The sequence below is a fragment of the Mus musculus genome, chromosome X, assembly GCF_000001635.26.
Source record: "Mus musculus strain C57BL/6J chromosome X, GRCm38.p6 C57BL/6J".
NCBI classification, from domain to species: domain Eukaryota; kingdom Metazoa; phylum Chordata; class Mammalia; order Rodentia; family Muridae; genus Mus; species Mus musculus.
Window position 1 is genome coordinate 20509149 of NC_000086.7, and position 22662 is coordinate 20531810.

Sequence of the window (22662 nt, forward strand, 5' to 3'; positions counted from 1 at the left end):
TTAGGTTTTCTGGGAAGTGTTTTCATAGCAAAATTCTGCAAGTTCCCTAATATGCTTATCTCATTATTTAAGTTATTTTATTTTATTTTTTAAATTTTAAAAATATTTTTATTAGGTATTTTCCTCATTTACATTTCCAATGCTATACCAAAAGTCCCCCATACCCTCCCCCCACTCCCCTACCCACCCACTCCCCCTTTTTGGCCCTGCCATTCCCCTGTATTGGGGCATATAAAGTTTGCAAGTCCAATGGGCCTCTCTTTCCAGTGATGGCCGACTAGGCCATCTTTTGATACATATGCAGCTAGAGTCAAGAGCTCCGGGATACTGGTTAGGTCATAATGTTGTTCCACCTATAGGGTTGCAGATCCCTTTAGCTCCTTGGGTATTTTCTCTAGCTCCTCCATTGGGGGCCCTGTGATCCATCCAATAGCTGACTGTGAGCATCCACTTCTGTGTTTGCTAGGCCCGGCATAGCCTCACAAGAGACAGCTATATCTGGGTCCTTTCAGCAAAATCTTGCTAGTGTATGCAATGGTGTCAGCGTTTGGAAGCTGATTATGGGATGGATCCCCGGATATGGCAGTCTCTAGATGGCCCTGTGTTTTTTAAAAAGAGAAAGCTGTAACATTTTAACATAAGAAATGTGGTAATTTAGCTTACACACAAGAATGCATCTGTCATGGATCAAATTCTTCCTACTCTGTTTCTCTATGAAGAGTCAGTGTGTGATCCATACTAATACTTAATAAATGTATTAGATCTATCAGTGGAAGGCAGAATAGTGCAAACTTAATTTTAAAATGCCTGTAACCATATTCTCCAGTAAAACTGACTACAGTGATGAAAATATTTTATGTGCATATGTATGTTGTCTAGTTTGGTTTAAATGTAGCTAATATGACTGAGGAGTTAAATTTTTCAATGTATGTCATTTTTTCAAATAATATGTATTTATTGAGGGGAGAATATGTGGAAATTAGAGAACACCTTGTAAGAGTGAGCTCTCTCCTACCTTGTGGATCCTGTGATTAAATTTGTCATCAGTTTGACAACTTACATGCTGAGCCATTTGTTCTCATTGTATGTAATTTTAATTAACTTTTTTTGCAGTTTAGTGAGTGAAACTCAGAGCCTTACACATGCAACACAAGTGTTCCTCTAATGGGGAACAACATTTTGGCTACATTGAAATTAATTTAAATTTAAATAGGCTTTCATGACTAGTTGTCTAGTTGTCTAATCTGATGGATGGCTCAGCTGTATAAGAACAATTTCAGGAAGTTAGGTTGTTTAAGTATTAAAGTTCCTGTGGCCTTTTAGAATCATGGATGTCCTGGCAACAATATAAACTATGCCTTTTCTTTCATTTGTTCTAAGCAACTGTGTTTTGAGTGGTATATGGTGTTGCCTGAATTGATGATATACTGGTATATACGTAATTGACATAGCTTCTGTCTTAAGATTTAATGGCCAGGGATTTTTTTCAGTTATTAGTAGGTAGTTTATGAAAATTACTACAATAAAAACATGTATTGGTGATATGTAGGACACAGAGAAGAAACCATATAACTTTACATAAATCAGAAACTTCTTTTAAAAAAAAAAAGGCAATTTCATTTTTTGTTGTTGTTTTGCTGTTTTCTATATGAGCAAGTTTCCTGGGTAACTTATAAAAGTTTTTTTACTTGTAAAATATTTTTCTCCTTTTCTTTTTGTTTCATTTTTTCTTTATTTGTAAAATATTTTTCATGGTCAAGCCACCCTTTTGTCTTCCCTTTGCTGTCTATAAGCTCACATTAGGGACTTAGGGATACACAGCTCTGTATCCTCTTCCCATCTGCTGCATTGACACATTCTTTCTCCTTCAGTGCTCTGTGAAAAGCTGTATCACTGCCTTTCATGTCACCTGTGCCTTTGAGCACGGCCTGGAAATGAAGACCATCCTAGATGAGGGGGATGAAGTAAAGTTCAAGTCATTTTGCCTCAAGCATAGCCAAAACAAGCCAAAACTTGGGGACGCCGAGTACCACCACCACAGAGTCGCCGAGCAGAGCCAGGCAAAAAGTGAGAAAACCAGCCTACGGGCACAGAAGCTTCGTGAACTAGAAGAAGAATTCTATACCTTAGTCCAGGTAGAAGATGTTGCCAAAGAGATGGAGTTATCTGCGTTCACTGTCGATTTTATCTATAACTACTGGAAACTAAAGCGCAAAAGCAACTTCAATAAGCCATTAATTCCCCCAAAAGAAGAGGAAGAAAATGGCTTGGTTCAGCCAAAAGAAGAAAGCATTCACACTCGGATGAGAATGTTTATGCATCTGCGGCAGGACCTTGAGAGGGTAAGGTGACTAATAAGCTTTGACTAATGTCTGCGTAGAGCTAGAAGATATCACTTCCAGTTTTAAAATGACCATTCTTTTATAGTGTGAGTTTCTGTGTCCTTCCTTATTGTCTGAGTTCACTGTGGCCCCAGATGTTGAGTTCTGTTTAAATTTTTACACATTTGTGCTATGGACTTAAACTTAGAGTTTATTATTCTCAGTTGATTAACTTTTTAATTCACTGTCAAGTCTAAAATGGCTCAGCTATATTTTACTAACATATTCCTGAGACTGAAGCCTAAACGAATGAACTTTGTCCAGAAAAGTACTATCCCTCTGGGTATTCTCAAACTCAGCACTATTGACATCTTGAGCTGCACAGTTATTTATTGTACAGTGCTGCACTTTATTGTAAGTGGCAGAATAGGATATTTAGCAGCATCAGTGATCTCTATTCACTAGATGCTAGTATCATCCCTTTACACACTTGGTTCTCACAACCAGAATTGTTTTCCAAGTTTACCAGATTCCTTCTAGAGGTTAAAATCATCTCTGGTTGATAGCCACTTCACCAGGTAATTCAACTTATGATATATATTCATCAGGTAAATTAAGTGCTACAAGAATTCAAAGAAATGGTTGGTGCTGTATTTACTCTAGGGAATTTTGTAGAAATGAGCCAGGCCTGATGGTACAGATGCCAAGCGCTATCATTCATACTCATGGATAGAAAGGGAAGGCTAAAGTATGATACCATTATCATCTCACCTGGTAGATTGTGTTCATTAAATTGATCCTACTACAGTGTAGACTAGAGAGTAGGTTTCAGAGGTTTGGTCATGGTTTGTGACCCTTGGGTCTTATTGTCACTCCTCCCACAGCCACCAGAATTCAGTGGTCTGTGTGTGTGTGTGTGTTTGTGTTTGTGTATCATTATTTTCATTTGACAAATAAAGAATTGAAACTGCAAACCTTAAGTAACGTGCACAAACTCAACAGATATACAGATGTTCCAAGCTTGGCTTGAGACTAAAATGGTATGTGATGTATAGTGCATGATACATATTACATCCTTAAACATGATTTTTTTTAAGTAATTTTTTTCAAATTACTAAATTCATTTCAAATGCTATCCCAAAAGTCCCCTAGACCCCCCCCCCCAACTTCCCTAGAATTCAGTGGTCTTTAATATGGCTGAAGAATTTCAACTGTAAACTTGCTTAATATGACAAACATCTTGATTTGGTGGGGATTTTCTTGCAGGTCCGAAATCTGTGCTACATGATAAGCAGACGAGAGAAGCTGAAACTATCACACACCAAAGTGCAGGAACAGATTTTTGGTTTGCAAGTCCAGCTTATCAATGAAGAAATTACAGAAGGTAAAGTATTTCTTAAAGTTGTCTGAGAAAATATAGAAAATCTGATTATATTCCACTTTTACAATTTAGTATCATATCTCTTGTACCACTTAAAATTTTTTTCATTTCTTTCTAATTCTGATAATTAATGTGACCTATTTTACTGTCAACTTGCAAGGTAAAAAAATTCCTGGAAAGAAACATGCCCCTTCTCCAAAAAAATAAGGAAGGAAAAGAAATTCAAGGATAGGATTCGAGAAGTTGTTTGAGGCAGATAATCTAGATCCCAGACAAATATTTAATGCCATTAATTACAGCCATGAGAAGTATTTTGTAATTATCAAATTCACTTAAAATCAAGAAGGTAGCACCAAATCCCAGTTCCCAGAAACCATTTAATTCCAGGGTTACTCATAACAGGTATTTGGGGGGGGGGGGTGGTTCGAGACAGGGTTTCTCTGAATAGCCCTGGCTGTTCTGGAACTCACTTTGTAGACCAGGCTGGCCTCGAACTCAGAAATCCACCTGCCTCTGCCTCCCAAATGCTGGGATTAAAGGCGCCACCATGCCCGGCTCATAACAGGTACTCTTAAAAGTCATCTGTTAAAACACTCCTCAGCCAGAAGTTAAAAGAGATATATTAATATTTTAATTTCTTCATTTTTATTGAGAAGCTACTAGGGCAATGGTTCTCAACCCGTGGGTCGAAACCCCATGGGGAAGGTCAAATAATCCTTTCACATGGGTTGCCTAAGATCATCAGAAAACACAGATACTTACATTAGGAGTCATGACAGTAACAAAATTATAAAATAGCAATGAAAATAATTTTATGTTTGTGGATTACTACAACATGAGAAGCTTTACTAAAGGATTGCAGCATTAGGAATATTGAGAATCACTGTACTAGGGATTAAGAAATAAACTAGAAGATAGTGCAGTCAATAAAAGACTCTCTGCACTACCCACTTGATAAGTATCTTAGTTTGATTTTTTTCTATGAAGAGACACCATGACCAAGGCAACTCTTACAAGGGAAAACATTTAATTAGGGCTGGCTTACAGTTTCAGAGGTTCAGTCCATTGCCATCATGATAGAAAACATGGCATTGTCCAGACAGACATGGTGCTGGAGGAGCCAAGAGTTCTACATCTTGATCAGAAGGCAGCAGCAGGAGACTGTCTTTTGCAGGCAAACAAGAGGAAGCTCTCATTCCACACTGGATGAAAATTGAGCATAGAGACCTCAAAGCCTACCCTAATAGTGACACACCTATTCCAACAGGGTTACACCCTCTAATAGTGCCACCCCCATCAGCCAAGCATATTCAAACTACAACATTCCACTCCCTGGTCCCCTTAGGTTTGTTCAAACACATGAGTCTATGAGGGCATACATAGCCATAGCATAATGAAAAACACAAAAGTTCCCAGTCTATCACAGTCTCAACAATATTTAATCCAAAGTTCAGAGTCTCTTCTGAGATTCATGCAATCAATATCTTAACTGTAATCCCCTGTAAAATAAATACCCAAAAGCAGATCACATAATGAGGAAATAATATGAGGAACAAAGCAAGACCAAAAACCAGCTGGGCAAACTCCAAACTCTGCATTTCCATGTCTGAAGTCCAACTTCTTTTACCTTTGTTGTGTTCTCCTTCAAAGGGCTGGCATCACTTCTCCAGCTCTGCCCTCTATAGCACTCTAAGCTCAGGTTGATCCACTCCACTACTGATGCTGTTCTTGGTGATCATTCCATGGTACTAGCATCTCCAATATGCTGGGGTCTTCCACTGCAACTAGGCTTCACCAATAGCCTCTCATAGGCTCTCTTCATGGTGCCAAGCCTCAAATCATTTGCATGACCCCTTGAGTCCTGAGCTGTCCACTACAGCTGAGGCTTCACCTTCGCCAATGGCTTTCCATGGCCTCCCAGAGTGCCAAACCTCAGCTGCTCTTCATGACCCCTTCATGCCTTCAAAACCAGTACCACATGGGTGACTCTTATACATTACCAAGTCCAGCTGCAGCATGAGGTACAACCTTGGCTATCTCTGGAACACAGTTTATGCTTTCAGAAAACACTTCCCAGAAGATTTCACCTCAGTGATGCTGGTCTCTTCTTGATCACTGCTAATTTCTTAGCTCCAGCTAACCAGCATCAATTGTCCCAGTAGTCCCTTCTATTTTGAACTCTAAAGCTAGAGCCACATGGCTGAAACTGAGTAGTTCTGCTTTCTAGGACTAGAACATTGCCCACTTGTTCTGTTACATCCTTTACTGCCTATGCTTGGCTATCCTAGAACTTGCTCTGTAAACTGACCTTAAACTCAGAGATTTGCATGCCTCTGTCTCCTGAATGTTGGTATTAAAGGCACGTACCACCATGCCTGGGCCTAAGCCTTTTTAAAAAAGGTTCACAAGATCTTTATAAGCTCTGGATTATAGTTCATATAGTCAAATTGACAACTGAGAATAGCCTTCACAATCCACCCCTTGTCAATTTGACATATATGTGTCCAAATGAAAACAAAAGCCAGGTATAATAATGTCTAAAAATAACTATCCCTTGTTCGACTGCAAACATATAGACAATAAACTTGGGTGGGATATTACCCTGAGTTGACTCCCTTAATCTATTTCCTTAAACACAGGATTCAGCTCCATTCCACTTCCTGGTGTCCCTTTAATACACCCGGCTTATACCTCATTTTTAAAAAGCTATATATGTTGTAAGACGATAATGGGCAAAGGCCAATTGTAGGGTGACATCCAGATAATTAATACTTCTCTGGATAAACCTATATGTTTTGATTCTTTCCTGTGGTCCTTACCACTATAATACTTTGCCCAGGGCCAGCAAGATGGCTCAGCAGGTAAGAGCACTTGCTTTGAAAGTCAGGTGGCCTAGCTTTGATCTTCAGAACCCATATCTATAAGATATATATAAGAATTGACTATAAAGTTGTCATCTACCAGCTGGGCGTGGTGGCACACGCCTTTAATCCCAGCACTTGGGAGGCCAGAGGCAGGCGGATTTCTGAGTTCGAGACCAGCCTGGTCTACAGAGTGAGTTCCAGGACAGCCAGGGCTATACAGAGAAACCCTGTCCCGAAAAAAACAAAAAACAAAGTTGTCATCTACCTCTACACACATAGTCTTGTACCCATACATTGGTCCAGTAATATTTTTAAAATTATCCTATACCCTATAATCATTTGTAATCATGAAACTAGAGGTTAAGGGCATAAAATATTCTGGAGCCACTCACTGCTTCTAATGCCAAGTTAAAATACTTACTTACCTATGCCTCACAAAAACCTGTACTGTGTTTCTGAGGTTTTCTATTTGAATTATTTGGGAATTCCCAAGATGATAGGAGAATAACATCAGAAACATCAGAGAATAAGAGACATATATTCAGTCCTGTTCATTATGCATATGCCCAATCATAAACACACAAGGAACTCATTTCAAACCACTGTGAGTGACATTCTTTATAGAATTGAAATGCAAGGGAAAGTCTAGGGGAAGAGTTCAAGCCCCAGCACTCAAATAAAAAGCCTGTGTGGTGCACACCCTTGTGCTGTGATTCTAGCACCAGTTAGGTGGAGAAAGGATGATCCCAGAAGTATGCTAGTCTCACCAATTATTGAGCTCAACGTTCAGTAAAAAGCCCTGTCTCAAAAACCAAGGTAGAGAAGGATAGAGTGAAGAACTCTGTGAGGGGGGACCAGGAAGGGAAATAGTTTAATAAAAAATAAAGTAGAGAACAATTGAAGAAAACAACCAGTATCAACCTCTAGCCTCCACGTGCATATATGTGTGTACAGTTGCACCCACACATACACAAAAACATGAAAGACATGGAGATAGGGGTGTATGACAGAGCACACTAGGTTGTTGATCATATTTTGTAAGTTAGGAAAGCAAAGGTGAAAAGATGGGATTAATGGATAGTGTTTTCTGTGGGTCTCTGGGTTCATCGTCTACTGCTACTCTCTTCATCTACTCACCGTGATATACATGCTCTTCAAAGACAGGTGCCCAGTAGACACTTGGAACAATAGGTTTGTGAGTTCACTTTTTGATACACATATATGCTAATAATTAAATCGGTTGTTAAACAAATCTTTCTTTTTTATCTCAGGACTTTCTTTGACAAATGCACTAGAGAACTCACTGTTTTATCCACCACCACGAATTACCTTAAAGTTAAAAATGCCTAAATCAACCTCAGAAGATTGCAAAGACAGCTCCACAGAAACTGAACACCAACTCTCGTCTCCTGGCAGCAGCTCCCCTGGTCACAGTAAAAGGAGCCCTCAGATGCCTGAGGAACCACTGGATATGAATGTGAAAATATATCCAAGATATCCACTAGAAAGCAAAAGTAACTGTTTGCAGACTAGCCGAAGCCATTCTCGATGTGAAACCAAGAGCTCCAGTCCTACTCCGAGAGCTCCATCTGCAGAATTCTATCATGGGCAATCACTAGGGAAGCCTCTGGCCCTTCAGGCTGCCCTCCATGGACAGGTGTCTATTGGTAATGGGAAGAATCAGCCTAACTCCAGGGTTTCTAGTTCCAATGGCCTGGAGGGCAACTGGTCTGGGAACATCACCCAGAAAGTTAATTCAAGTGAGGTGTGCTATGACCAGGAGTCCATGCTCAGCTCCCACTTACCCAGTCCAGGCAACATTAGAAAATCTAGCATGGAACATTTCAGCAGGTCCTTCAAGGAGGCCACCAATACATGGGTGAAGCCTACTGAGGACCTCCAGTACTGTGTTAAGCCAACTAAGAATGTGAGCTCTAAGGAGCAGTTGTGGGGTAGACAGCTTCTCAGGCGTCCCACAGGAAGAGCTTCATATCAGGAAACTGATGGCTATTGCCCTGATTTGGAGCCCAGTGATTCAGAAGCAGAAGGGGAGGGGAGTAAAGAAACACCAAGGGTAAAGAGAGAGAGTTCTGACAGAGAAAATCCTTCCCATGATTCTGCTCGGGAGTGCCATGGGAAAACCAAGACACACCCTCATTCCCACAGCTCAATGCAAAGGTGATCAGAAACGCCTAAGAGTAACCCAGCCTTTGCCCCGTATACTGGGGGAAATATAAACACCAAAAGGATTCTAGTATATATTAGGGGGAATTGCAGGGAAAATGATGGTTTGAAGTTTTTGAAAGCATTTCAGGTCTAGTTTTTATAAGCACATTACAAGAGTTGCAGATTGTCTGGGGTTGCTTTGTCGGAGGCTGCTGGGAACAGTTGGGCCCAGAGTATTTGCTCAGTTAGTACTTCAGGGCAGCTTTCCCGTTACATTAACACACTGATTAATCTACATACTAAGAATCCTTGCATTGTCAATGGATTTGCAAGAGGATGTGACAGACACTAAAACTACTTATCTTTTGAAACTATAACATGTGACTCCTTGAAGCTCAAATCTAGAAAATTTCTAATTCCACTGGTATCTGTAAAACCTTCAAGAGAGAGACCAGGAGAGCAACAGTCTCAGATACTGACTCTTACTGTTGTCTTCCTTGCTTCATGCAAGGTTGAGTTTCTTTCACAGTATCCTATCTTCCAAAGTCAGTTCTTGTAGGTGTCCAGTGCCTGTTCCTAGACCTACTTCTTGGGGACACATTCATAACTCTCTTATCCAGCTAACAAGCTAACTTGTGAATAGTGTTTACAAAAGTACAGAAGTACTACTTCCAAGGAAAATGCTCTGCTTCTCAAGGCATTTGTGAAGATGTCCAGAACATTTCCCAAAGTGTGACCTTTTCTGGTATATTTGTACCAGGTCAGGGTTTTTTTCTGTTGTTTTCAAATAAGTTTGAGTAAAGTTTGGCTGACAGTTTTTGTATACCTGCTTTAATGTTTATAAAATTTTTATTGAGGAATAATTAAGATATAGTGTAATACACAGAGGCTTAAGTATTCTTAACGTGCTTTAATTTTGAAACAGATTTTTATTGTCAGAAATTTGAAAGCATGTGTTCAGCACATGGATATAATTTAGCTTTTTATGAATTTTAAATCCAAGGCCATTTCCCAAGCATAAAAGTTGGAGCCATTTTTCAGAACTTGCTTATACCACATTACCAAATAATCAGCCTTGATTCATTTCTAGACGAAGAGAATTTTGAAGCAGGGGATAAAACAAGTCTGCTTCCCCTTTAAGCAAAAGGAGAAAGTAACAGTTTATAAACATGTGTGAGGCAGACTGTAATTCTCAGCTTCCTTTTCTTCTTAGCCTTAAAATAATATTCTCTTTCTTCTAGTTCGGGAACATATAGAGAGAATTTTCAAACAAGAGGCCATTTTCAATTTCTGAAGTTTCATGCTAGTGAAAGAAGCCAGCTGCAGTAGGTGCCAGTGCTATGGAGCTAGAAAACTCAGCAGTTTGCCTCTGCTTCACTTTCATTCCTAGAACCTCATTAAAGGTTTCTTTGGGGTTTTGTTTTCTCCTGTTTTGAAATTTTGTGTATTTTGCCTCTCTTTTGGCTGCATCTTCAAAATAATTCCTTTTGTGCCTATGAACATGTGTGAACAGACCATAACATGAATAATAGGTGTCCTGTATTTTCTTTTAGTTGAAAACATGAGGGAGAGAATTTCCTTTCTTCATACCCTCAGCTTCTGTGCTTATTTGAATACTCATAGGGTACATATAAATTTAACACTTTCATGGTAATGAGTATAATGAAGCTGAGTTGTAAATTCCTTAAAGGCCAACAGGTTGCCTGTGTCCTTTCATGCTTTTGAATTCTGAGGCAGGGGAGCAAACATGGAAACAGTGCTTTAGCCAAATTCCATATGTAATGCCATTGGAAGAGTATTGCCTGAAAAATTCAAGTCAGGGAGATAAAATGGTAACTTTTTTAGAGAATTTTCCTGGGTAAACAAATGAGCCAGCCTTCCATTGTATACATTCCAAATGCCCCAAGCATCTGCTACATTTTGTTCTTTGAAGTATTACCTCTTAACCTTTGTTAATGTTTTTTGTCTTGTCTTATAAAAGTTTTGAAGATGAACTCAATCTTTTTTCAAATGTCACCTTTTTATCAATACTTTTTCATTAAATTATGAAAACTGTTAACCTCTGTCAGTGTGATGATTTTCTATTCTGGCATACCGATTTTTTACATTGATGAATTTACTGTATGTTAAAAATCCATACAAATGAAGCAAACTGAAGCAAGGTTCAGGGAGGAAGAATTGAATGTTTAGAAGCACAAATCATCACAATATGGTGATGCATGTTTAGCAACCCAGTAGGAAGCTGAAACAGAAAAATAATGTCTAGGACAGCCTGGGTTACGTGATAAGACCCTGTCTCAAAGAAAAAGCACACATTCAGAATTCAAGTCAATACCAGAAGTCAAAGAGAACCCTTTGTATTTTGCCCAGAAATCATGAATTCATCAGGCCAGTAAGAAAAGACTTTAGAATCATCATTTAAAATAGCCAGGGACATGGTTCCTATCTAAAGGCTATTGTTTATAATATTTATTCTACACAGAGCTCTGAGAGTGTCTTGTAATCAGGTTTATATGGTCTCATGGCAGGACTTTGTGTGGTAAACATTTTCAAGTTGTCAAAGGTCATTAAGTAAATCATTAGCAAAAGATAGATAAAATGATTGGTTTTGCCTCTGCCCACCTCGCTTGTTAATAAGTAACCGTTCTGGTAGGGTTCTGAAGACTTTAAACTACAAATATATTTTGTTAGAGCCACCAAAGGCTGCTGGGTTTTTAAGAATGTGTGCATTTCCAATAGGAGGTGAACATTTGGGGTTTGCAACCGCATAGGAAGAACATGAACCAACCAGACCTCCCCCAAACACCCCCCCCCCAGAGCTCCCAGGGACTAATTAAACCACCAACCACGGAGCACACCTGGAGGAACCGATGGCTCCAGCCACATATGTAGCAGAGGATGGCCTTGTCAGGCATCAATGGGAGAAGAGGCCCTTCGTCTGGTGAAGGCTTTATGCCCCAGTGTAGAGGAATGCCAGGGTGGGAATGCGAGAGTGGGGGGGGGGATAGGGGGCTTCCAGGGGACATACTGGGATAGGGGATAACATTTGAAATGTAAATAAAATATCCGATTTTTTAAAAATGCTTAAATGTAGAGAGCAAGCCAACTGATGAACAGTCCCAGGTTTTTTCCCTGAAAGATCAAAATCCTCAATATGCTTGCTTGGTTTTTTTTTTTTTCCATTTTGCCATGCTGAGGATAGAAACCAGGACTTTGAGCATGCTAGATAAGTACTCTCCAACTCACCTACAAAGCCCCTTACATTTTTTAGAACTGAAGAAAAGTACCCAACGGCAAAAGTATATTCAGCACCCATTAATTTTGATGTGTTATTATTTCAAAGACAATGTATTCAATGTATTATTTCAAAGACATTTGACTTTTCTCAGTGCTACTGTTTTGTGGAAATCAGCAATTGTGTGATAATGGTTTTAAAAGGACAGTTAGTAAATCCCACCCTGAGGCTATCTCTGCAGCCAACTTTGTTTTTTGTTTTTAATTGTTTTCTTTTTTAAAGAATTATTTATTTTATGTATATGAGTACACTGTAGCTGTCTTCAGATCACACCAGAAGAGTGCATTAGATCCCATTAAAGATGGTTGTGAGCCACCATGTGGTTGCTGGGAATTGAATTCAGGATCTCTGGAAGAGCAGTCAGTGACCTTAACCACTGAGCCATCTCTCCAGCCCTGCAGCCAACTTTGTAACACTTGGTTTAGCACTGTTAAAGAAGGCTTCTGGGAGTTCAGTTAAGTTTACATCACAGAATGGAAGAGAATAAATGATCTAAAGACTTTGCCTTTGCAATGAGACAGGCAGGAAATTACACAACCCTTTGTGTCCAGTCACTGGTAAGTTCCTCTGCCATATGCTTCCAAATACATTTATCATCATGTTGAGGTTGATTGGGGTGTGAGCATTTTGCAAGGCCTTACCATCAGGCTCCAAACATCCTTCCCCTCCCTTCACTACTACTTTAATTCCCTTTCATTTCAGTTAAGTAAGTGGCAAGTAGCTTAGCAACAGACTGGAAAGATGAACCTCAAGCTGTGCTCATCACAACCAGAAGTTGGAGCTAAGAGAACATCTGCAAGAACTGCCGTTTGCTGAGTTGTTTTGGGAAATGTTGAGCTGTAATGGAGCTACTTTCCTGAAGCATATGTGGAAATCATGGGATGCTTTAGTCATTTCTCACCTTAAACTCTTAAAAACTTAAAATTTAGAAGTAATGCCTTCAGCCCTATAAACAAATAAATAAACACACCTGGACAGTCCCTATCTAGATTAGTCTGCTTCATGGGGATGTGGATATTAGATGCTTCTTCATGCTTTGATAATCCTGGCCTATGCACTATTTTTTTCCTTCTGTTCACCAGAGTTTTTCCCCCTTCTAATTTGGAAAACAAAAACCCTAGTTCAATTCTTCCCCATTTTCCCTGTCTCTGCAAGGATCTAAAGGGGTAAAACCAATGAGAGTGTTCACAAGGCTGCTGTTGGCTGCATCAATGCAGTGGCCACTCAGCCTTTTCAGTTATACTTTCTAACTGAATAGTAATGATGGAGCAATGAGGAACAGGCTTGCCTCCCTCTCAAGAGAATTTGCCCCATTGTTGCCCTCAAGACCCCCCCAAATGGACTGAGAATAAAGCTTACTTTCAAGACAGTTATCCCTTACAGAACAACCAAGGACAAACTAGGAAATACACTTGGGACCAGTTAACTTGAAAAAAAAAGTGTTGATGTGTCAGGCTTATCCACAACTACAGGAAGATGAGACTATTGGCTCCTTTTGGCACGTGTAAAAGCAGACCAAATGGTTAAACTTGTTTAAGGTCCTACAGCTAAGTCTACGCGGCAGCATCAAGATTGAAGCCAAAACAATCATTGACTTCTGTGTCTAGGGTACCTTCTTGAAGCATCCTTACACATTTTCTCCCTGAAGGAAACAACCTTTGTTGAGGGCTAGTCATTGATTTGATGCCACTTGATCCTTGCCATCTTTGATAGAACTTATAAATCAAAATTAATCATCTTAGGCTAGAGAGATGGTTCAGTGATTAAGAAAGAGTACTTGGTAGTCAGCCAGGTATGGTGGCACATGCCTTTAATCCCAGCACTCGGGAGGCAGAGGCAGGCGGATTTCTGAGTTCAAGGCCAGCCTGATCTACAAAGTGAGTTCCAGGACAGGCAGGGCTACACTGAGAAACCCTATCTCGAAACCCTTCCCCCCCCCTCCCAAAAAAAAGAAAGAGTACTTGGTCTTGCAGAGAACCCAGTTCCCAGTACACACATTGTGGCTTACAACTATCCACAACTCCAGTTCCCGGGGCTCCAACACATTCTTCTGGCTTCTGTGGGTACCAGCATGCACATGGTACAGTTACGTGAATGCAGATAAAACACTCATACACATAAATCTTTAAAAATTTAGACAACTTACACAAAAGCAAACAAACTTATATCCAAAAAACAGAATATTTCACACAAATCTGAGCAGGGTAAACCCCACAGTAGATCTAAAACCTGGAGGTCTTATTTTCTGCCTAACTAGTCAATCTTCTAACTGGCTACAGAAGACATAACTCTCCAAATATGTTCATACCCTAATTTTCAGAACCTACTGTTTCTTGTATTGGTTAAAGAGGCCTTCCAAATATAATTAAAGTTAAGATCCTTGAACTAGAGAGGCTATCTTGTATTGTTAGTGAAAGAAAATTTTAAAAAATGAGATCTGTGATTCATGTAATGTATGTCAAATAGCCCAAAGAGTTGTTTGTGAGCTTTGAAACCTGGGGCTGAGAAAATAGCAGAACAGGCCGGGACATGCCCGGGCAGGCCCATCGTTACATGTCCTGACTGGCCTGGTGCCTCCCTATCTCCCGCCCTTCTGACAGTCTGTTGATGTTTAAATGAACCAATCATGTGAAACCGCCAATTCCTTCCCCCCAGCACCACCCCTTTTCTTTAAAAACCCCTAACTTCCAAGCCTCGTGGTGGAATCCACTGTCTCCTGCGTGAGAAGGAGCTCCGCCATTAAACTACCTTGTGTTCTTACATCAAGTTGGTCGTCTGTTCGTGATTCTTGGGTGCATGTCAAATCGGAAATTGAGTGGGGGTTTCCCCACTAGGTTCTTTCATTAGGCAGATCCATCCAATACCACCACAGGGTACTTTATACAAAGTAGGAAAATAAAAAGATGAAAGTTCCTAGCAAGATATGTGACAATGGAAGAGCCTTGATCCAATGGTCTCCAGAAAGTACAAAGATGCCAGGTAACACATTCTCCTTAGAAGTTTCCAGCCTTCCCCTACACTATGATTTTAGACTTCTGAAGAATAAAAATACCCACTGAATTTGTGACAATTTGTTGCATCAGAAGTAGGAAACAAATACGTTGGGCATAGAGCAATTGCTCCCCAGCCTCTCAGACTTGTCCCCAACAGACCTATCTTTGTCCCCAACAGACCTATCTGGACTGAAATACTCTGAAGTTGGTCATGTATTTTCACTTTGGGTTTGAAGTGCTAGGGACTGGATCTAGGGCCTTGTGCATTCTAGAAAAGTGCTCTTTACATTGATCCACACATCAGCCCTTACTTTTGCTCTTAACTGAAACACTTTCTTAAAATGTAAAACATGACCTTTTTTTCTATCAATAAATTCTTCCCCTTACAAAAACATAGTTTTCTCTTTTCTGCCTTCCAAACTTTTTCCAGTGTAGTACTCAGTAGTTCTCCAGTACCCTACAAGCCTGGCAGTGCTTGTCAGGTTGGCATAAGTTTGTATATTCCTACTGTCTAAAACAGTGTCCTTAGAAAGTAAAAATGAATCCTTAAGTTTCCATCCACATGTGAGAAGATAGAAGGGAGAACTAGCTCAAAGAAAGGAATGACGCTCCTGTCAGCAAAACCAGAAGAAAGTGGGTGGCCTGTGAGAGAAGACTTGGAGAGGCCAGATACCTGAGCAGAGCTAGTGAATTAAGTAACACGACTCTATGATGCCTATTAGAAAACAACCACCAAATCCAGACACTATTGCATATACCAGCAGGATTTTGCGGAAAGGACCCTGATATAGCTCTCTCTTGTGAGGCTATGCCAGTGCCTGGCAAATACAGAAGTGGATGCTTACAGTCATCTATTGGATGGAACACAGGGCCCCCAATGAAGGAGCTAGAGAAAGTACCCAAGGAGCTAAAGGGGTCTGCAACCCTATAGGAGGAACAACAATATGAACTAACCAGTACCCCCAGATCTCATGTCTCTAGTTGCATATGTAGTAAAGGAAGGCCTAGTCGTCCATCAATGGGAGGAGAGGCCCTTGGTCTTTCAAAGATTATATGCCCCAGTACAGGGGAATGCCAGGGCCAGGAAGCAGGAGTGGGTGGGTTGGGGAACAGGGCAGGGGGAGGGTATAGGGGACTTTCAGGAAAGCATTTGAAATGTAAATGAAGAAAATATCTAATAAAAATAAAAGAAATAAAAGAAATCTTGAAATGTAAATTAAGCCGGGCGTGGTGGTGCACGCCTTTAATCCCAGCATTTAGGAGGCAGAGGCAGGCAGATTTCTGAGTTCGAGGCCAGCCTGGTCTACAAAGTGAGTTCCAGGACAGCCAGAGCTACACAGAGAAATCCTGTCTCAAAAAAACAAAAAAAAAACAAAAAAAAACAAAAAAAAAAGACACAATTTAAAAACCAAGAGAATAACCCAGATGGTGGTGGCAGAGTTGCCTTTAATCCCAGTACTTGGGAGGCAGATCTCCAAGTCAGAGGCCAGCCTGCTCTACAAAGCAAGTTCCAGGACAGCCAGGGCTACATAGAGAAATCCTGTCTCAAAAATAACCAACCCAACAAACAAATCCAAGAAAATAGAGGGTTAGAGTTTGGGTCTAGTGGCACTCTAGTGTAACAGCTCTCAGAGAGCTAACACAGGATACCAAATTGGAAGCTGGCCTGAGATGTATAGTGAAACCCCAGCTTTTCAAAAAGAATAAAAGGCTAGAAAGGGAGATACCAAAAGAAGACTGGAATCACTATATTAATAGCCTACAAAGACAGATTCATCAAGAGAACATAAACAATCCCAAATGTTTATTGTTTATATACCTTGTCACAACTATAAAATACATTAAGCAGGGCCAGTGAAATGGCTCAGCAGGTAAAAATGTCCCAAGAAGCCTAACTTTGACTCCTAGAACTCGAGTAAAGCTGAAAAGAGGACTGACTCCACAAAAGTTGTCCTTTGACCTACACATATGCAGTGTGACATCTTCTCTTCTCCCTCTCCCTCTCCCCTCCCCCTCCCTCTCCCCCTCCCCCTCTCCTTCTCAGCTCTAGCTCTCTCATCCTTACATATATCCTATATGACAATAAAGTTTAACATTTTAAATACATCAAATGATAGATGATAGAATTACAAAGAGAAATTGACAATTGCACAAATACAGCCTATATAAATAATAGAAAAACTGTAGAAATGTAGAAGATTTTAATAAAAACTCATGTAGGTAGATTTAATATACACTGATCAACAAACCACACCAAAATACATATTTTCAAGTGAACAAGAAACATTTATTAAGATAGACCACGACTCAATAGCAGAGCATTTGTTCAGCATACATAAGGCCCTGGGTTCTATTTCCAGCAAGTGCGCATGCCCCAGGGTCAATCCCAAAATCATTAAAAAACTAATATAATTTTTTAAAGACCCAGAAAACTACTAAAGCAAGAATAGATCTTTTTTTAGGCCAGTAAACAATTTTTAGAAATCTTTTGGTTTGCTTTAAGACAGATTCTCACTATATAGAATTGGCTGGCCTAGAACTCACTATGTAAACCATACTGGCCTCAAAATCTTAGATATCTGCCTGTCTCTACTTCCTAAGTGCTGAGAGTAAAGGTGAGAGCCACCACATGTGGCTCAAATCAACACGTTTGAGACAATGTCTCATATAGATTAGACTGATCTGGAGCTCACTACATAGGACAGGCTTACTTCAAACTCTTAACTCTCCTTCAGCCTCCCAAGTGTTGCTATTACAGGCATGAAGCACCGTGCCCATCTCTAATTGATCTCAGAAGACACAATCCAAAGGATCCCAACAGTCACCAAAAGCTGATATAAGGAGTGATTCCTGCCAACACTTTGATTTTAGTCCAATGTCAGTAACCTTGGACTTTTGTCATCCAGGACTATGAGAGAATAAATTTCTATTTTAAGCCAAAATAATTATTGAAGGATTCAAGTCAAACAGAGTATATTTTTAACCACAATGAAGTTAAATTATACATCAATTATAAACATTCCTGGAAAATCCAAGTAGAGGAAACTAAAACACACTTCTAAATAATATATCAGTGAGAGTACTCACAACAAGAAATAATGAGGTCTGGGGGTGTAGCTCAGTGGCATAACTCAGGGTTAGTATTTCGTATGCCGATGATACCAGATTCAATCCCAGCACCATGATTTGACATATAGATAGATGACAGGCAGATAAATAGGTGATGGATAGATAGATAGATAGATAGATAGATAGATAGATAGATAGATATTACATACATACATACATACATACATACGTAGATACATAGATAGTCGGAAAACAACATTTCAATATGAAATTATAGGGCAGGTTTTCGATGGCTATGTAGTTCTATGGTAAAATATGTTACCTAGCATGAACAGGCCTCTGGTTTACTCTTAACAATAACAATAAAAAATTTGAATGGAATAAAAAGAAAACCCAAGTGGGATGCTACTAAAATGATACATTGGTGAGATTCTAGAGAACTTAATGCTAATATTAGAAAGCAAGGATCTATTCCTACTAGCTGGAGATGGAGAGACTGAAGTGTCCACCTCCTGTAGCCAGGCAGGACATTCAGTAGGAGGAGGGGGACATCCCACCCATGAAACCTTAAATCCAAAATCTGTCCTGCCTACAAGATGCACAGGGATAAAGATGGAGCAGAGACTGAGTAAAAGATCGACCAATGATTGGCCCAACTTGAGACCCATCTCATGTGAGAAAGCCAAGCCCTGCCACTATTAATGATGCTCTGCTATGCTTGCAGACAAGAGCCTAGCATAACTGTCCTCTGAGACGTTTTCTCCAGCAGCAGATGGAAACAGATGCAGAGACTCATGGCCAAACACTGGACGGAGCTTGGGGAGTCTTGTAGAAGAGTGGGGTATAGACCTAAGCAAGCCAGGGGATCAAGGACACCATAAGAAGATCTACAGAGAATCCTACCCCTCCCAGGCGGACCTGCTCGCTGTGAGGGCCTCTGGGAAGAGGCAGGGAACAACATGGCAGATGGCAAGGAGCCAGAGAAGAAAAGGAGAATAGAGGAGCTCCTGCTCCTGGCTGAGAAAATGGGTGTTGGTGGTGGGTGTGGGGACACTGGAGACTGGAAAGGTCACTGGAACCATGTAAAGAAGTTCCTCGACCGGTCTGGACCCTTCACACACCCCGATTTCGAACCAAGCACTGAATCACTCCAGTTCTTGTTAGATATATGTAAAGTTCTAGTCATTGGAGCTGGTGGCTTAGAATGTGAGCTTCTGAAAAAAATCTGGCATTGTTTGTTTTTAGACAGATTCATGTTATAGACATGGACACTATAGATGATTCCAATGTAAATAGGCAGTTTTCATTTAGGCCTAAAGATGTTGGAAGACCCAAGGCTGAAGTTGCTGCAGAATTCCTAAATGAGAGTTCCTAACTGCAGCGTGGTCCCACATTTCAACAAGATTCAAGATTTTAATGACACTTTCTACCGACAATTTTATATTATAGTATGTGGATTGGACTCTATCATAGCCAGAAGTTGGATCAATGGAATGCTGATATCTCTTCTAAATTATGAAGATGGTGTGTTGGATCCAAACTCCATTATACCTTCAAAGATAGGGGGACAGAAGGCTTTAAAGGAAATGCCCGAGTGATTTTTGCCCCAATGACTGCTTGTATTGAGTGCACTCTGCAACTTTACCCACCACAGGTCAATTTTCCTATGTGTACCATTGCATCTATGCCCAGGCTCCCAGAACACTATATCAAGTATGTAAGGATATTGCAGTGGCATAAAGACCAGCCTTTTGGAGATGGGGTTCCATTAAACAGAGATGACCCTGAACATATTCAGTGGATTTTCCAAAACTCCATAGAGAGAGCATCACAATATAATATTAGAGGTGTTACCTACAGACTCACCCAAGGGGTAGTAAAATGAATCATTCCTGCAGTAGCTTCTACAGATGCAGTCATTGCAGCTGTGTGTGCCACTGAGGTTTTGAAGATAGCTAGCTACAAGTGCGTACATTCCCCTTAATAATTACTTGGTATTCAATGATGTAGATGGACTGTACACACTTACACATTTGAAGCAGAGAGATAGGGTAACTGTCCTGCATGTAGCCAACTTCCTCAAAACATTCAGTTTTCCCCGTCAGCTAAACTACAAGATGTTTTAGACTATCTAACCAATAGTGCTTCTCTGCAAATGAAGTCTCCAGCTATCACATTAGAGGGGGGGAAATAGGACACTTTACTTACAGCCAGTAACATCTATTGAAGAATGAACAAGGCCCAATCTTTCCAAAACATTAAAAGAACTGGGACTAGTTGATGGACAAGAACTGGGTGTTGCTGATATCACTACACCACAGACTGTACTATTCAATCTTCATTTTACTTAAGGAAAATAAATTTGCACATAATCGAAAATTCATAGCATATATTTTATAAATGGTATGGAATTGTAGAGCAAGGAAGATGAGGCAGAGGAGAACACCCAAGAAAGGAAGTTTAATTGATGTCATTTTTAGCATTAGTGTGGCTAGAATTTGACTTTTATATGACTGACTCTTTTTTAACTTTATAAGTTTCTCTTGAAGACTGAACTTTGGGGTTGGGCTAGTAAGCACATTCATTTTATTACTATGGAAAGTTATGCCTCCAGAAAAGATTATGAACAAATGTATTGCTTCTTTAAAGCAGGACAGTCTTTTGTTTGAGTTTGTTGTTGTCAAAGAGCATATTCCTTGGCGTGCATTTGATATCCACATGAATAGAAATGTATCCTTGAATGGAAATGAGGTATTATGTCTTTTAAGAACATTAAATATTTACAACCTGACATCTAGAGTATATCAAACATAGGCAGTTTCTTCATTACTATTCATATAATTATGACTATCCATATGTGTATTAATTATTGCGGTTTAACTTATCCATGATAATTTGTAAACAGTATTAGAGATTCATACCTGTGCATGATTACAACATATTTTCATGTATTTGTTTGCAATGCCACAGAGACCAGTATGCACAAATTTAAACCAAGACATGGCTGTTCAAAGAAAATTAATGTTTAAAGTTATCATTGATGCTATTGTACTATTTATTAATAAAATTGTACATTGTCTACTTTAAAAAGAAGAAGAAGACCTACAGAGTTAACTAACCTGGGCCCATGAGGGCTCACAGAGACTGAACCACCAAACAATAAAACTCTAAAACCATAAAAAAAGAAAGAAAGAAATTAAAGTCAAGCATAACCCAAGAAAGACACTTGATGTTGACTTCTGGCCTCTACACACACATGTGTACATACTAACAAGTGCATATGCCACACACATCTATACACACATGCGCACAGGCACGTGAGTGCGTGTGCACACACATGCACAAACAGTCAACAAATGAGTAAATGTCTAGAAATTCCAAGTAAGGAGAAGAAAGGTGATTATAAATATCGGTGTTGAAATAAGAAGATTCTTGAAACCAAAAGTTGCTTGGTCTCCTTGCTTACTTATTTTACCTTTGTTATTGTTTCTTGAAAGGTCTTAATAAGTAGCCCAGAGCAGCCTCAAATTAGCTATGCAGCAGAAGATGACAAATTGATCTCCTGTTTCAGCCTCCTGAATGCTGAGGTTATAGGCTCCAAAGTTAGTTCTTTCAAAAACTAAAATAAGATAAATAAAAGTATTGTGATACTTACCAAAAAAAAAAAAAAAAAGAAGAAAGAAAAAAGAAAGGCAAATTAACAGTATGAAAATGAGAGAAGAGGGACTCAGTGGTTAAGAGCACTGACTGCTCTTCCAGAGGTCCTGAGTTCAAATCCCAGCAACCACATGGTGGCTCACAACCATCTGTAATGGGATCCAATGCCCTCTCCTGCTGTTCTGAAGACAGAGACAGTGTACTCACGTATATAAAATAAATAAATCATTAAAAAATTTAAAAAATAAAATGAAAGAAGAGATGACACAGACACTAAGGGAATAACAGCAAAATATGATAACCAATCATACCTAAAAAGTCAATGCCAGACACATTAAAAGCTCACTAAAGAGAAATTGGATACCCAAGTAGATGTTAAGTATTGAATAACACAGCTGAAAACTTTCTCGAGGAAACTCCATGTCTAGATAGCATCGCTACTAAGTCTAACTAGCTTTCAAAAAACAGATATGACTGGTTCTACAAGAAATCCCCCCCCCCAAATGAGCAAGAGAATAGCGTTTGTAGCCCATTCTAGGAGGCCAGCATTACCCTGTTACCAAACTCAGACAAACACAAAAGAGAACCACAGACTGATATTCTCCATAAATATCTATGGAAAGTTTTTAAGAAAAACCTTAAGAAAAGCAAAAACTTAGAAGCTGAATCCCACAGTAGATCAGCAGATAATGCAAGTGGTGTTTATCTCAGAAATAAGGTCAGTTTTACATCATCAATGGATGTAACATAGAAGACTCCACTTTGTCTGCTTTTATATCTCAAGAATTAAGGAGTAGTTAACATTACATGTCCCCAGATTGGCAAAATTGTTAAGTGCTGAAGATGGATATGATGGTCTGTGCCCCTAATCCCAGAATCTAGTAAGCTGAAGCAAGCCAATTGTGAGTTGAAGACT

The 22662-nt window shown here is 39.7% G+C and overlaps 1 protein-coding gene and 1 pseudogene across 5 annotated transcripts in view; both read left to right on the forward strand.

The window, feature by feature from the left end:
- The window catches only part of Jade3 (jade family PHD finger 3), a 94628-nt gene extending 83837 nt beyond the window's left edge, over positions 1-10791 (forward strand). For all 5 annotated transcript variants that reach the window (XM_011247477.2, XM_030251375.1, XM_011247476.2 and 2 more), the window contains 3 exons: positions 1872-2342; positions 3588-3705; positions 7838-10791. In XM_011247477.2, the coding sequence (XP_011245779.1) occupies positions 1872-2342; positions 3588-3705; positions 7838-8748 (1500 nt within the window). In that variant the 3' untranslated portion in view covers positions 8749-10791. The remainder of the gene's footprint in view (positions 1-1871; positions 2343-3587; positions 3706-7837) is intronic.
- Gm14538 (predicted gene 14538) lies at positions 18977-20247 on the forward strand (annotated as a pseudogene).